At 37.8% G+C, this 13,602-nt stretch overlaps 1 protein-coding gene across 4 annotated transcripts in view; it reads left to right on the plus strand.

Moving 5' to 3' along the window:
• The window catches only part of PDHX (pyruvate dehydrogenase complex component X), a 36,673-nt gene extending 23,462 nt beyond the window's left edge, over positions 1–13,211 (plus strand). For all 4 annotated transcript variants that reach the window (XM_032689910.1, XM_032689913.1, XM_032689912.1 and 1 more), the window contains 5 exons: positions 1,763–1,910; positions 3,603–3,661; positions 7,264–7,422; positions 9,644–9,708; positions 11,677–13,211. In XM_032689910.1, coding sequence (XP_032545801.1) covers positions 1,763–1,910; positions 3,603–3,661; positions 7,264–7,422; positions 9,644–9,708; positions 11,677–11,941 — 696 coding nt within the window. In that variant the 3' untranslated portion in view covers positions 11,942–13,211. The remainder of the gene's footprint in view (positions 1–1,762; positions 1,911–3,602; positions 3,662–7,263; positions 7,423–9,643; positions 9,709–11,676) is intronic.
• The last annotated feature ends 391 nt before the right edge of the window (positions 13,212–13,602 follow it).

Raw genomic sequence — 13,602 nt, forward strand, 5'->3', positions numbered from 1 at the left:
TACACTACAGGCCTTGGAAATGGAAAAGTCAGAGAGGCAGCAGTTTTATTTCAGTCCCCAAACAAGATGCCACTACTTTGGAAATCAACAATATTCTCTTTCCCTCAATCACTACAGGATCAGTATGTGAATGCGTATTTTCAAACTTGGAGAAACTAGAATCATGATTTATTTTTACTGTACTTCATTCATTTGCTTTCCGGCAAGATGTAAATGCCCACTGATGAGTTGTCAAGAAGTGAGCAAGGAAAGGGCTTAGTGATTGCTTTGAAGAGTGATGTTGCAAACTTTAGCACCTAAATACAGTTTTTATGTTAAATTGAAGTGTTAGAAATACCAGAAATTATTTTTAAGAATAAATCATAGAATCAGCTGGGTTGGAAGGGACCTCTGAGATCATGAAGTCCAACCCTTGATCTACTACCACTGTGGTTACTAGACCATGGCACTAAGTGCCACATCCAGTCTCATCTTAAAAACCTCCAGGGATGGAGAATCCACCACTTCCCTGGGCAGCCCATTCCAATGTCTGATTACCCTCTCTGTAAAGAATTTCTTCCTGATATCTAACCTAAACCTCCCCTGGCAGAGCTTAAGACCATGCCCTCTTGTCTTACTGATAGTTGCCTGGGAGAAGAGACCAACCCCCACCTGGCTACAACCTCCTTTTAGGTAGTTGTAGAGAGTGATGAGGTCTCCCCTGAGCCTCCTCCAGGCTAAACAAGCCCAGCTCCCTCAGCCTCTCCTCATAGGACTTGTGCTCGAGTCCCTTCACCAGCCTCGTTGCTCTTCTCTGGACTTGCTGAAATAGGCATCAGTAGAAATGGAAAAGCTTTTGTGAAATTTTTCTGGCTCTAGAACTAGATTTGATGTATCTTCTTAGGCTGAAGTTTACAACGTACCTATGATTCATAATATTCAGAAAATGTTGCCTTTTTTTTGCACTGTACAAGGAACCAAACAAAGAACACAGAAGCTCAAACTTAGATATTTTTCCATTACAGAATAAAACATTTCCATGATTGCACTGGAACATAACATATTGCAGTTTGTTGTGTGTTGAGGACTATTCAGTATGCACTTAGGATTCTATGGCTCCTTGTATGTTCAGGTGATACGTGTTAAAAATTAGGTACACACAGTAATGTTTTACAGAATCACTTATTTTCTTGCTTTTTGTAGTCACTGGTATTTCAAGAGATTTCTTGCAAGTTGACTTGCTTCTGTGAAGAAGCTGGCTATTGAAACATTATTGAATGTATCTGGAAAGAGAAAGAAGAATAACAAAAAAGATACAGTAAAGCCTGTCTTAAGGAACCACTCATGGAACTGAAAAAGCAGTAGCTTACTGAGGAAATATTCTATTATATTTTAAGTGAAACCAAGTATAATCTGAGCAATATGCCAGGTCTGGGCAGATAAAATAGTGCTTATATACTCTGGTTGAAAATTAATGCCTCAACATTTGGATTTTTGGTTGGGTTTTTTTTGTTTTTTTGAAAGAGGATTCATTCTATACTGTAAAATGAAACTATTGTGTAAAATCTGTTATGTTGATCCCACTTAGGAGGAACAGAACACTCAATGGTCTTAATCATATTAATTTCAGTAGTTGGAATGTATCGCTTTTGAATACTTAGGGGATGTTTTAAGTGAGCAGTAGTCACTGATGGTAACACATAAATGCTGGAGTACTGTTTCAGCAGAGGGGAAGTATGTTTGCTCTCTTGATAATTAATATCCAGCATGTGATTTCTTTCAGGGCACATTCACAGAAATCCCAGCTAGCAACATCCGAAGAGTTATTGCTAAGAGATTAACAGAGTCTAAAACTACGATACCTCATGCATATGCTGCTGCTGACTGTAACATTGATGCTGTTTTGAAATTAAGAAAACAATTGGCTAAAGGTTAGTAGTTTAACTGGTTCACTATAACATGTGCTACTAATGAATAGTTTGTTTTGTTTATTTAAACTTCCCCAGGAGGTGTAGATTTTTGCATAGGCAGATGACTGTGCATTCAAATAATTTTTTTCCGTGTTCTGTGTGTTGGACTCAAGCTGTAGTTCCCTGTGATTATTGAACTGGACAACTTTTAGGATAAGATATAGGAAGACAGAGGTGTTACTTTGCCAACTAACACAGCACTCTGTAGACATCTGCAGTTTGGCACAGGACTACACATTGTCCAGTAGGTTTTTGTTTCCTTCCATCCAGATGCAGCAATATTTACTTCTTAATGGTTAAAATTATTCATGTGAAAGATAATAAGGGAAGCTTCAAATTAAAACACGTTCATGCTCTGTACTTCTAGGTACAATAACAAAATTTAGTTTTGCTGACCTCTTTGTGGAACTAACTGGGAAAGGAAAGCTAATGCATCCTTCTCAAATTAGGAGTGAGAATGACTTTATCCATGGTGAGCAAAGAAAGTGAGTTTTAGTACATGCCAGTCAATGCTTGGTAAATTCTTCTAGAAGGCAAAGTAATGGTATTGGTGTGAAGGAAGCAGGGTTATCTCTTTCACTGAAATTTATATATGTGCTTAAAGCTTATGTTAAACTATTAGAATAGAAATCTGTCCCACAGAAAACTAAATTATTTTAAATATACACTGAGAATTAGATTAAAAACTATAAATGTCAATATATATGTGTGGGTGTAAATTCCAATTTTCATGTGTCCAGTGTGTCTTATTTATACAGAAATGCTTATGTATAAGATCAAGAAGTTAAATTTTCCCTTTTTATCTCAGCTCCTGTTCACTGAAGTGACTTACTTAGAAAAAGTTCTTAGAGCTTAAGATATAATAAGAAAATTACTTTCTTTTGGCTAAAAATGTTTTTGGTTTTGTTTTTACTAAAATCAGCTGAGTGCACTATGCAATAGGATGCTTTAATAGTTTCAAAATTACCTTTACAAACTAGAATCTTCTTTCCCGAATCTCAGTTCAGCAAAGTATGTATGACATGCATTTAAAAAAAATAAGCAATAATTTTTCAAGAGAACACTCTTCGGGCAGGTACTTCATTTTCATGCAAAATATCACAGAAGTGGGTTTTCCTTAGTGTCTTTTTGTTTTAGAACTTATATTTAGTTGGGTAAAAATCCTGAATGAAAGTTCTTTGCTTTACATCATAATCTTCTGAATTTAAATGATTTTTATTATATTTAAAAATATTTGGTCAATATACTGAATTTAGTATTATCTACAGGAAGTGGCTCTAATTTAATGGTTCTTGAAGATACTAAACCAAAACCTGTGGAAACCCTTTAGGAAAGCTCTCCCTTTTACTCTTGTGTTTTTCTCCTGCCTTCCGCTGTGGGGAAGTGAGCGAGCAGCTGCCTGGTGCTTAGTTGCCACCTGGGATTAAACCGTGACGCACCTTCACTTATCTCCTAAACTACTTGCAGAGGCTACAGATTTTTTTGGAGATAATTTTTCTTCACAGAAAAGCTGGATTAAACTGTTGCAAAAATGCACTGCTTGTTTTTGCTTCTCTAGTATCTTCATTCCCTCTGATGCCAAAACTTGAGTACTGATAAACAAATCTTAAGAGCAATAAGTGTTGTCTTTTTTTTTTCCTTTTCTTTTTGCAGATGACATTAAAGTATCTGTAAATGATTTTATTATCAAGGCAACTGCAGTTACTCTGAAGGTAAGCAAATAATTGACTTTTAAAATGTATTTTTGATAGTCAAGTGCCAAGGAGGCAAAAGTATTTTGTGAGCCTCTGTGGAGATATGAATGTGATCATAGCAAAGTTGGTAATTCTGTACTGCTTATTGTCAGGTTTTTTAGGTATCCAGATAAAATTCTCTGCACTGTCTTTGCTGTGAACTGAAAAAAATGAGAACTTCTTAGTAGAGGTCCACATACTATAGTTAACAGCTGCACATAATGGTAGTTGCTTTGTCAGCAGACTAAAGCAATGGTCAAATCTTCTGTTCTTTGTGGCATCTTATTTCTCTTACAGTTATAAACAAATATTTATCTAAGTCTTATACCAATCTTGTGCATACCTCAGATGTATTCTGATGGCATGTTCAATGACACCTGTTTTGAAATAAAAGTTCTTCAGGCAACCAGTCTTTCCTCATTGCCAAGAATTGTTGTTGTTCCCTTTGTCAATGTAAAAATTAAATGATTGTTATACATCCTGAAGTTAAAATTTAAATTTCATTAGTATCTCCTTAATCCATGCCAAGCTACAGAGGCATTACAGTAACCATAAGCTATTTGTGTGTTCTCTGTGTAGACCTGGATGCATTGCCTTCCAGTTTGTGTCCATTGCTCTGCTTGGAAAGCATTCCCAGTACCACTTAATTTCTTGAAACTAAAATCTTACAGAGATACTTCTTTAGGAGAACTCCCATGCTTTGGAACTGCCTCCTCTTAGTCCAGGTTGTCTCAGATATAATCACTTGGAAAACATAGTGTAAAATTAATCTTATTACCAAACTTATGAAAAGAAAGAACCATTATGGTTTCACTTAGGTGTGGAAGGTGTTTGAAGGGGGTTTGGTTTTAATTCAGTTTGCACTTATTTTAAAATTAAGTCATAGGGGGGAGCTTTGACCAGCCTGAAAGCCAGGAAGATTCAGGACGAAATAGTGTCTTTTAGTGATCACTAATAGCTGGAATGTAGAAAGATAATTAAGGGGGACACACACTTGATCCTTAAAACTGTCCAATGGAGTTTGCCCTTGTCATCAGGGCAACGTACTAATGTGTTACAAGGAAGGAATGCAGATTTTGAAGCAGTTTAGTATTGCCATGAATTTGTTTCCTGTACTTTCTTAAATGCACAGTGATGGCACCTTCTAGTATATGATAAATGCCTAGAAAAGCTAGACTTTTCCTATGTCAGTGCATCATTTGAGCAGCCGTTTCTGAAAGCTACTCTTTTAACTATTTAAAAGCTGAGGGAGGAAGTTACGTTTAAGTTGGGGAACTATTCCTGTTCTCATGGATGTATGGAATTAGGAGAGAGTGCTGGACTTGAATGGACTTGACAAATTTCTAGTCCGACCTGTTCTAAATAGTAACATATAATAGTAAGAGCTATAGATTAATGTATAATTGCAATCTGGACAGAAAATATACAGGATACTAGGCAGTTTCATAAGTAAGTGCCTGAGAGAAATTCTGGGCGTTAGCTAGACTAGAAAAAAAAACTCCACAAGTTACTCAGCACCAGAAACAGAAGGAGGGGCTAAATGTGTGCTGTGCTTTTGTTAGATGTGTACATAGCAAGAAGCTTCTTTTTGTGGCCCAGTGAAACCTTACATGAAAATGGTGGCATCCAGAATTTACTGTGAACTGCTAAGTGTGAGCACGGGATGACAGATTTCTGCACCAGAGAAGAAGTGAAAGGAACAGGAGGCAGAGAGCAAGAGGAATGAAATATTAGGTTATGTGTTTTCTTTTCTGAGTGGGTTGTTAGATTGTTTTTTAGGGGACATTAATATTGTGTCGATATGGAAGTAATCAATAAATTATTCTATCCTATTGCTTTGTCACAAATCTATGCTAACATTTGTTTGACTATTAAAATAATAACTTTAAAAAACCCAAACAGATTTAACTCAGTATATCAGGAAGCAAGTTCATGATCAGGCTCATGTCTCAGCTATTTTCTGTCATCATTTCAGAAAAAGATGTGGGCTACTTGTTTAAAAAAAGAAAATTCACTTCCATATGCACCTCCCCACCCTGAAATTTGGTGATGTAAATGCATTTGCAAGTTTAAATTCAAGGCAGCTTTATCGACTCTTTTCTGGGCACTGCTCAGTCCATATTTTATTAATATTTTCTTCCCGAACAATGAAAAATATGCTCTCCTAGCTTTAATGAGCCAACTGCAGCTGGCTTGACAGTTCACGATTGGTTGGCAAACACGTCAAGATACTGCTTGTATCAGTTCTTTAACATGGCAAGCTTCTCCCTCACACCTGTAGGATCACAAGTCCAATTATGAGTTCTGTGGTTTGGCTTGGTCTTGCCATTTGACAGCCAGAATTTTCTGAATGTGCCAGTGGGCCCACCAGATGACAGCCCATTAGAGTAATTCTGTCTTTCTGGAACAAGGAGGCATAAGTAGGGATGGAGGAAGGAGCTAAAGCTTCCAGGCTGCTATCCTCAAGTGGTTGGGCTTAGTAACAATAGCTCCTATAGCAACTGTCTTTTAAAAGTAAGTCTTCCATTGCTGCACTGACAAACTCTTTGTCCCTAACATCTCTTTTGAATGCCTTATATAGATAGTCATAGTTGTACAGCACCTACTTGAGGGCATCTTACAAGTGTGTGTACTGTGAGACTTATGAAGTTTATTCAGCTTCCAAAGAGTAGTACTAATACTTTTTTTTTTTTTAACTATACATTCTCGTGTTGAAGAATAGGAATCAAAGGTACTGTCACACTGCTTCTTCTAGGAGTGCAGTTAATTTAGATAAACAGAGATAGGTAGTGGAGTTAGTTTTGATAGAGATAGATAGTAGAGTTCCTTTTGATAATATGTCCCTCTCATGCTTTTTTCTGGAATACATTCTTCACTAGGAAGTCAACTTCCAAATTCGTAATTTCATTAAGGTCATTAAATACTAATCTTGGATTTTTTAGAAATAATTCCTTCACAGTATCTATGACCAGCTTACCTGAGGCTTCACCTATATGTTGTGATATTTTTTCCCCTGAGCTGTTTCAGCTTTACATGATAAACTCAAAAAACTCATGGAAATTATCAGTAAACATCTTAATTTTAATTGATTTCACACAAAAAAAGCTTGGATGCATTTCAGGAGAACCTTATCTGAATAACAGTGCGTGTACCTGCAGCATATTCTGTTTGTAGCTTGTTTTGTTGAGAGTCAGGCTTGAGACACAAGTGGAAAACAACACTTGGATATAGTAGGATGGCCACTTCCATGCTTTTTGATTCAACATAATTTATTTTGGGTAATTGCACTGCTTTGAAGCTTTACATGCTGGGAAACCATAGGGTGGTATCAATGAAGGAATTTTAGGGGGTTTTAATTTTTTTTTGTTAATTTCTGGCCATTTCTGCCATTTTCAGTTTCTGGAGCATACATTCATGCTTTTTGACAAGGTAAATTTAAATAAAATAAGGGCAAGCTAATTAATTTGGTGAATGCCCGTACATAACTATGTGCCTTAATACCCTTTTTCTTAACAGCTGATTACACCGTTGTTCTTTGAACAGCTGTCTCTTCTTTTTTTTATTCCCTGTCTGCCTTTTAGCAAATGCCAGATGTGAATGTAACCTGGGATGGAGAAGGCTGCAGGCAGCTGCAGTCCATTGACATATCTATTGCCGTGGCAACAGACCGAGGTCTCATTACACCAATCATAAAAGATGTTGCTGCCAAGGGAATACAAGAAATTGCTGCCTCTGCAAAGGTAGGTCTTAAATGTGCAGTAGGCTGAGGAATACAGTTGTTACACTGTTTTTTGTAGCAGAAAATGTAGCGTGACCCAGATACACATCAGTAATAGCAAAGGCAGTGGGTCTAAAGCAGTGTCAGCATTACTTATACTTCAAAATTATTCCTAATTTTGCAACTCCATTTTTAATTAACAATACGTTAGTCATCATGTTATTTAGTTGAATGATGGCTAGACTGCTTGAAAAATAAACCTGTACAGACTTTTGTAATTTTATGTTATTGTGTTTGTATAATCCTCATTAAAGCTAGATAATGTTAATTTCAGTAGTATTTCCGGTCTTTGAATTTGTGATTTTGGTTTTTTGGTGTTTTTTCCCCTTCCCTTTCCCAGAAATTTGCTTGTATCTGTGTTACTCTCTTTACAATTATATTATGGAACCTATTTCTGTCTGCATTTTTTCAATATGCGATTCAGTTGAGGATGTCATCCTATAGATAACAGTAAACTCCTCAGACTAATGAGTAGTACTTTGCCTAGACCAGGTGCCAGTGAGAGTGATCTGTGGCCATTGTTGCCAGACAGAGAAGGAGCATTTTGTGACAGGCAGAAGTACAATGAACGACGCAATGCCCCAACACAAGCCTTTTTCTGTCACATAATGAGTGCTAATCAAAGGCCCACAGCATCTGAGGAATGCAATGGGCATAAAACTGCTGCAAGGTCATAAAACTGTCCCCAGACTAGAAACCACTGCGCTGTGTAAATTCTTTCCAAAACTACAGAAATCATATTAGTCTGTGTGTAGCAGAAAAAGCTGTGTCATACCACAAAACACTTGTAATTGGATGTTTTAAACATTTTTCCAGTCCGTATTGCTTACTTTATGTTGAATGTGTTGTAAAAACAATTTCTTTCACTAATATAATAGCCAGCAGAGGACAGTCAGCTGAGATTGTTCTGAGATTAGTGATAGAATGATGAGAAGAAAAGCGTTATGAGAAGTAAAGTATGTCATACTTTCCTTATCATTCCCAATACCTGTAATACTGTGCAGTATTGAAAACCTCTCCTATCATAAATCACAGTGTCCTGTAGTTCCCATGATGGAAGTGCAATCTTGCATCATGTTTAATATGGCCATGATGAAATGAGCATTATCCTTCTGTTTCAAATGGAATATGTGTAACATAAGTCACACTACTCACTGTAAAAGACACTGGGTTACATAGATTGCAGGTGTCCACACTAACACAGTTCTGCTTTTCACTTCTTCACTGAATTAGTGAAATAAATATGTAGCTGACATGCACATGGGGGAGGCACAAACTAAAAGTGCAGCTGCTTCTCTATCAGTCTCCCTGAGAGTTTGGCAGGCACTTCCTTTGTGTAACTGCTTATATGTCCTCTTCTGCTGCATGTTAATTTTAACTTCTTTCCAGTTCATGTACATCTTTGTACCATATTTTCATCATTCAAGTAATGCAATTGCACAAATGCATTACGCTTATATTGACCCTATTGTGTGTATGTTATTCCCATGGCTATTGTCTTCTGGTTCACTAATTATTCAGAGATGAGTAAAAACCTAAAATATAATGCAGTGTGTCCTTGTAACTTGGACACCTTTATTATGAATTTAAAAGTTTTGTAAAACTCTGGTATTATCTTAGAACCTAGTATGAACTTCTTGGGCTGTATTTGAACATTTCTTCAGTTGCATTTAGAAGTCTCACAAATTAAATAGGGATCACAGAAAGGGTGGTCTTAAAGGCAGCCTTCAAAAGGTAGTTGAATACTTAGCTGGAAGAAATACATTCCTTCACTGTGGTAGAAAGTTCTGAAATGGTACATGTCAGTTTCTTTAAACAAGTCTGTTAAGAGGAATACTGTGATTTTGTCTCATCAGTATTTTGCTGGATAATCTGAAAACACTAGGGAGAATGGTGGTTCCATTTTGAAAATTGGAGCAATATTTTTTTTTTTTTGTAAGATGAGAGAACAGCTTTTATTGAACAGCCCGTACTGTTGGGAAAATACGTTTTGTGTGCTAGTCTCTTTGCCATATTATTACAGATACAACAGTGTCACTGAGGTGCTTCCCTAAATCCAAAAGCAGATGACTTTTTAATGTCTGTATGGTACTTAAAATGTCTTACTGAAGTAAAAAGAATTTGTCTATTACAACACGCTATTTTTTTTTCTCTACCTCTTTTTCTTCTTTCATTTTCCTTAGGCTCTAGCAAAGAAGGCTAGAGATGGAAAACTGTTACCGGAAGAGTACCAGGGAGGATCTTTTAGGTAAAACTCTCTAGCAGCATTTAATACATGCAGCATGGGTTCAGAACTGTTTTATCCTCACTATTCCACTGTGTTTTAATGCATTGCTTTTAAAGTCTTCCTTCACGTAGGATGAAACTTCATTTGATGATTCTGAGGGCCAGACATACACTGTCTTGTATCAGGGCAAAGCGATTATCTTGGTTCGGATTAATTTCATTTGCACTTGACACTGCTGATGCCACAGCTTGAATATTGTGTTCAATTTTGGCCACTTCCTCCAAGAAAGACACTGAGGTGCTGGAGCAAGTCCAGAGAAGGGCAAGAATGCTGATGAAAGGTCTGAAACACAAGTCTTGCAAGGAGCAGCTGGGGAAGCTGGGGTTCTTCAGCTTGGAGAAAAGGAGGCTCAGGGGGAACCTTATCACTCTCTACAATTACCTGAAAGGAGGTTGCAGTGAGGTAATGGGTGAGGAAAATGGCCTCAAGTGAGGAAATGGCCTGAAGTTGCACCAGGAGTAATTTATATTGGATATTAGGAAAAATTTCTTCGTGGAATGGATTGTCAAGTGCTGGAACAGGCTACCCAGGGAAGTGGTTGAGTCACCATCCCTCAAAGTGTTCAAAAAGCATGTCCATATGGCACTTAGGGACATGTTTTAGTGGCAAGCATGGTGGTGCTGCCAGTTGATGGTTGGACTTGAACCTAAAAGTCTTTTCCAACCTGGTTCTGTGATTCCAGAAGTGGATGCAGTATTCCGGGTGGCGTCTCACCAGAGCAGAGGGGCAGAATTACTTCCCTTGACCTGCTGGTCACACTGCTTTTGATGCAACCCAGGATACAGTTTGCCTCCTGGCTGTGAGCATGCACTGGTGCCTCATGACCAGCTTTTTATCCACCAGCACTCCCGAGTCCATCTCTTCAGGGCTCCTCTTGATCAGTTCACCCCCCAGCCTGTATTGATATCAGGGTTTACTATGACTCAGGTGCAGCACTTAGCACTTGGCCTTGTTGAACGTTATGAGATTCCCATGAGCCCACTTCTTGAGCTTGTCCAGGTCCCTCTGAATGACATCCCATCCCTCAGGTTTGTCAACCACACCACTCGGGTTGGTGTCATCTTCAAATTTGCTGAGAGTGCACTCTATCCTGCCATCTGTGTCACTGATGAAGACATTACACAGCACTGGTCCCATGAGGGTCCCAACTTATCACACACAGGTTGCCCAGAGAGGTGATAGATGCCCCATCCTAGAAACATTCAAGGTCAGGTTGGAGCAGGCTCTGAGCAACTTGATCTAGTTGAGGATGTTCCTGCTCATTGCAGGAGAAGCTGGGCTAGATGACCTTTAAATGTCCCTTCAACCCCAAACTATTCTATGATTCTTTACTGTTTAATTGTTTTTCCACTCTTTGCCGTAATTATAACCCAAAGGAGGAAATGGTGTGTCAGCTTTCTCAACTGACAATCTGTCACAAAAGAGTCCAAGCCTTTCCTTGTATACCATATACTTCACAGTTGGTGACACAGACAGAAATGTTCAGGGGAGAAAGGCACAATGATGCTTTCCTGTGCCTGAGTGATACCTAGATGCCCAAATTGTGTCACTCGGTGGATATCAGCAGCCATTCTAACTTGAAGTTGTGAGATTCAGTCTCTAGACATTTGGCTTGGAACAGGGATAGGCAAAGTTTATTTAAAGTCATCGCTTTGCTGGCCTTCTTTCTGCCTTTAGCGTGTGCTGTGCAAGAATGTATCATTGTAAAGAAACAGGACTTTTAAAAACGTGCATTATTTGTAATTGCAAAAATCCCAAACTCTTGAGAGTCTAAACATGCTCAAATGACAACAGTTCAGATCTATTTTTAACTTAATGGGTTTTGCCTTAGAAGAGATTTAGATCATAGTACTCACTGAATATAGATTATTTCTTCTAGGGAATATGCAATTTCTGATGTTACTGATAACTCTTTTCTCTTTCATTCAGTATCTCCAATCTGGGCATGTTTGGCATCAGTGGTTTCACTGCAGTCATAAACCCTCCTCAGGCCTGCATCCTGGCTGTGGGCCGAGCAAGACCAGAGCTCAGGATTGTGGAAGATGAAGAAGGGAATGAGAAACTTGAACAGCATCAGCGGATGACAGTGACTCTTTCAAGTGATGGTCGAGTGGTGGATGATGAACTGGCTTCCAAGTTTCTGGAGACCTTGAAAGCCAACATAGAGAATCCAATACGACTTGCCTTATGTTGAACTTGGTGAAGATTGCTTCCTGTTTTGACAACATAGATAACAATTATATACTTAGGGTTGTTTTTCTGTATAGAGGAGTAAATAGCTGGGAACGGACAGTTAAAAATATTTAAATTATGAATTAATATGAAACACTTAAGTTTCATGCTTTTAGTCTTCTGTAATGACCAGGTTTTATACTGTAAAGCTAAAAGACTTTAAAGTTAACTTACTACATTTCTTTAAACTTTTAGTACCAATGGCACATGTTTGCATAGGAAAGTCAATCTCGCCTGTAAAGAAAAACTCAATAAAACTTTATGGAATTTAAAAGGAAATAATAGAATAATTTGGGTCGGAAGAGACTTTTAAGGGTCATCTAGTCCAGCTTCCCCTGCAATGAGCAGAGACATCTTCAGAGCCCTGTCCAACTGACCTTGAATGTTTCCAGGGATAGGGCATCTACCACCTCTCTGGACAACCCGTGTTTCACCGCCCTCATTGCAAAAATCTTCTTCCTTATATCTAGTTTGAATCTACCCTTTTTCAGTTTTAAACCATTACCTTTGTCCTATTGTAACAGGTCCTGCTAAAAAGTTTGTTCCCATCTTTCTTAGAAGCCCCCTCTAAGTATTGAAAAAAACACAAGTTAATTGTGCCAGCAGTGTTCTCATGGAGGTCCCAGTATGAAAGGTCAGATTTTGCACAGTGAATATTTGCTGATTAATGCTGTTCTTTGCATGTTTTGGATATAGATAAAAGTAGAAAGTGTTTCATCATCAGTTTATATTGAATTGTAACTCAGAGGCTCAAGTGCAGTGACCTGAAGTTTAAATTAACAGAAGTCAATTGGTATTTTTGTTATATGTAAATACGGAACTACGTATTGTATGTATTTGTTATGAAATAACTGTGTTTACAGGACCTCATGAGAATATAAATTGTCAGTAGAATTGTGGGAGTTTGTCTTATTCTGGTTTGTGCAAGTACTTTTTTTTAATGATTTGTAGGACTTAATTATGGCAGCAGCTCAACAAGTAACAAGCTAATTGCAAGACAAAATTTGTATTTAATACTGCATTGAGAGTTTTTGCTAAATGAGCTTACTTTCTTTAGCTTGTTCTGATATTGTAAATTTCATAGATTATTAATCTGACAGTCGGGAGAGATTTTGATTACCAGATCTAGTTTACTGTGCAGCAACAGACATACCCATTCTGTATTTCCAGGAGTTAATCACTGATAAACTGTATTAAAGATTGGGTGCTGAGGATTAATTTGCAATTTGAAATGATTAACTGTTAATTTTTCCAAAGCTTTTTGTCAATCCCATATTACTTTGGGGAAAAAACCCAATTTATATGTTTTCCTTACTGTACAAGAAGCTCTCATTATTTGCATAACTAAATCTACTCTGCCCAAGAGTAGATTTTGGAGACAAATTTAAAACCTGATATACTGCTTTTCATTTTTGTACATGGTGCTCTAGTGGTGCTGTGTGCTCCCCAGCGTTGTATGTCCTGCTCCCACAGTTAAGGGCTGTGTGGCTGATGTTTGCAGCTGTAGTTTTTACATGTGTGTGTTCTCATAGTGGAGTCAGTATTTTATTTCTGCTTTTAGCCACTGGAAGGCGCTGTTGTATGTAAGTATGCCGTGTGTGTCCTGTCTCATTTGTGTGGGTG

Source organism: Chiroxiphia lanceolata, chromosome 6 (genome assembly GCF_009829145.1).
Source record: "Chiroxiphia lanceolata isolate bChiLan1 chromosome 6, bChiLan1.pri, whole genome shotgun sequence".
Taxonomy (NCBI): Eukaryota; Metazoa; Chordata; class Aves; order Passeriformes; family Pipridae; genus Chiroxiphia; species Chiroxiphia lanceolata.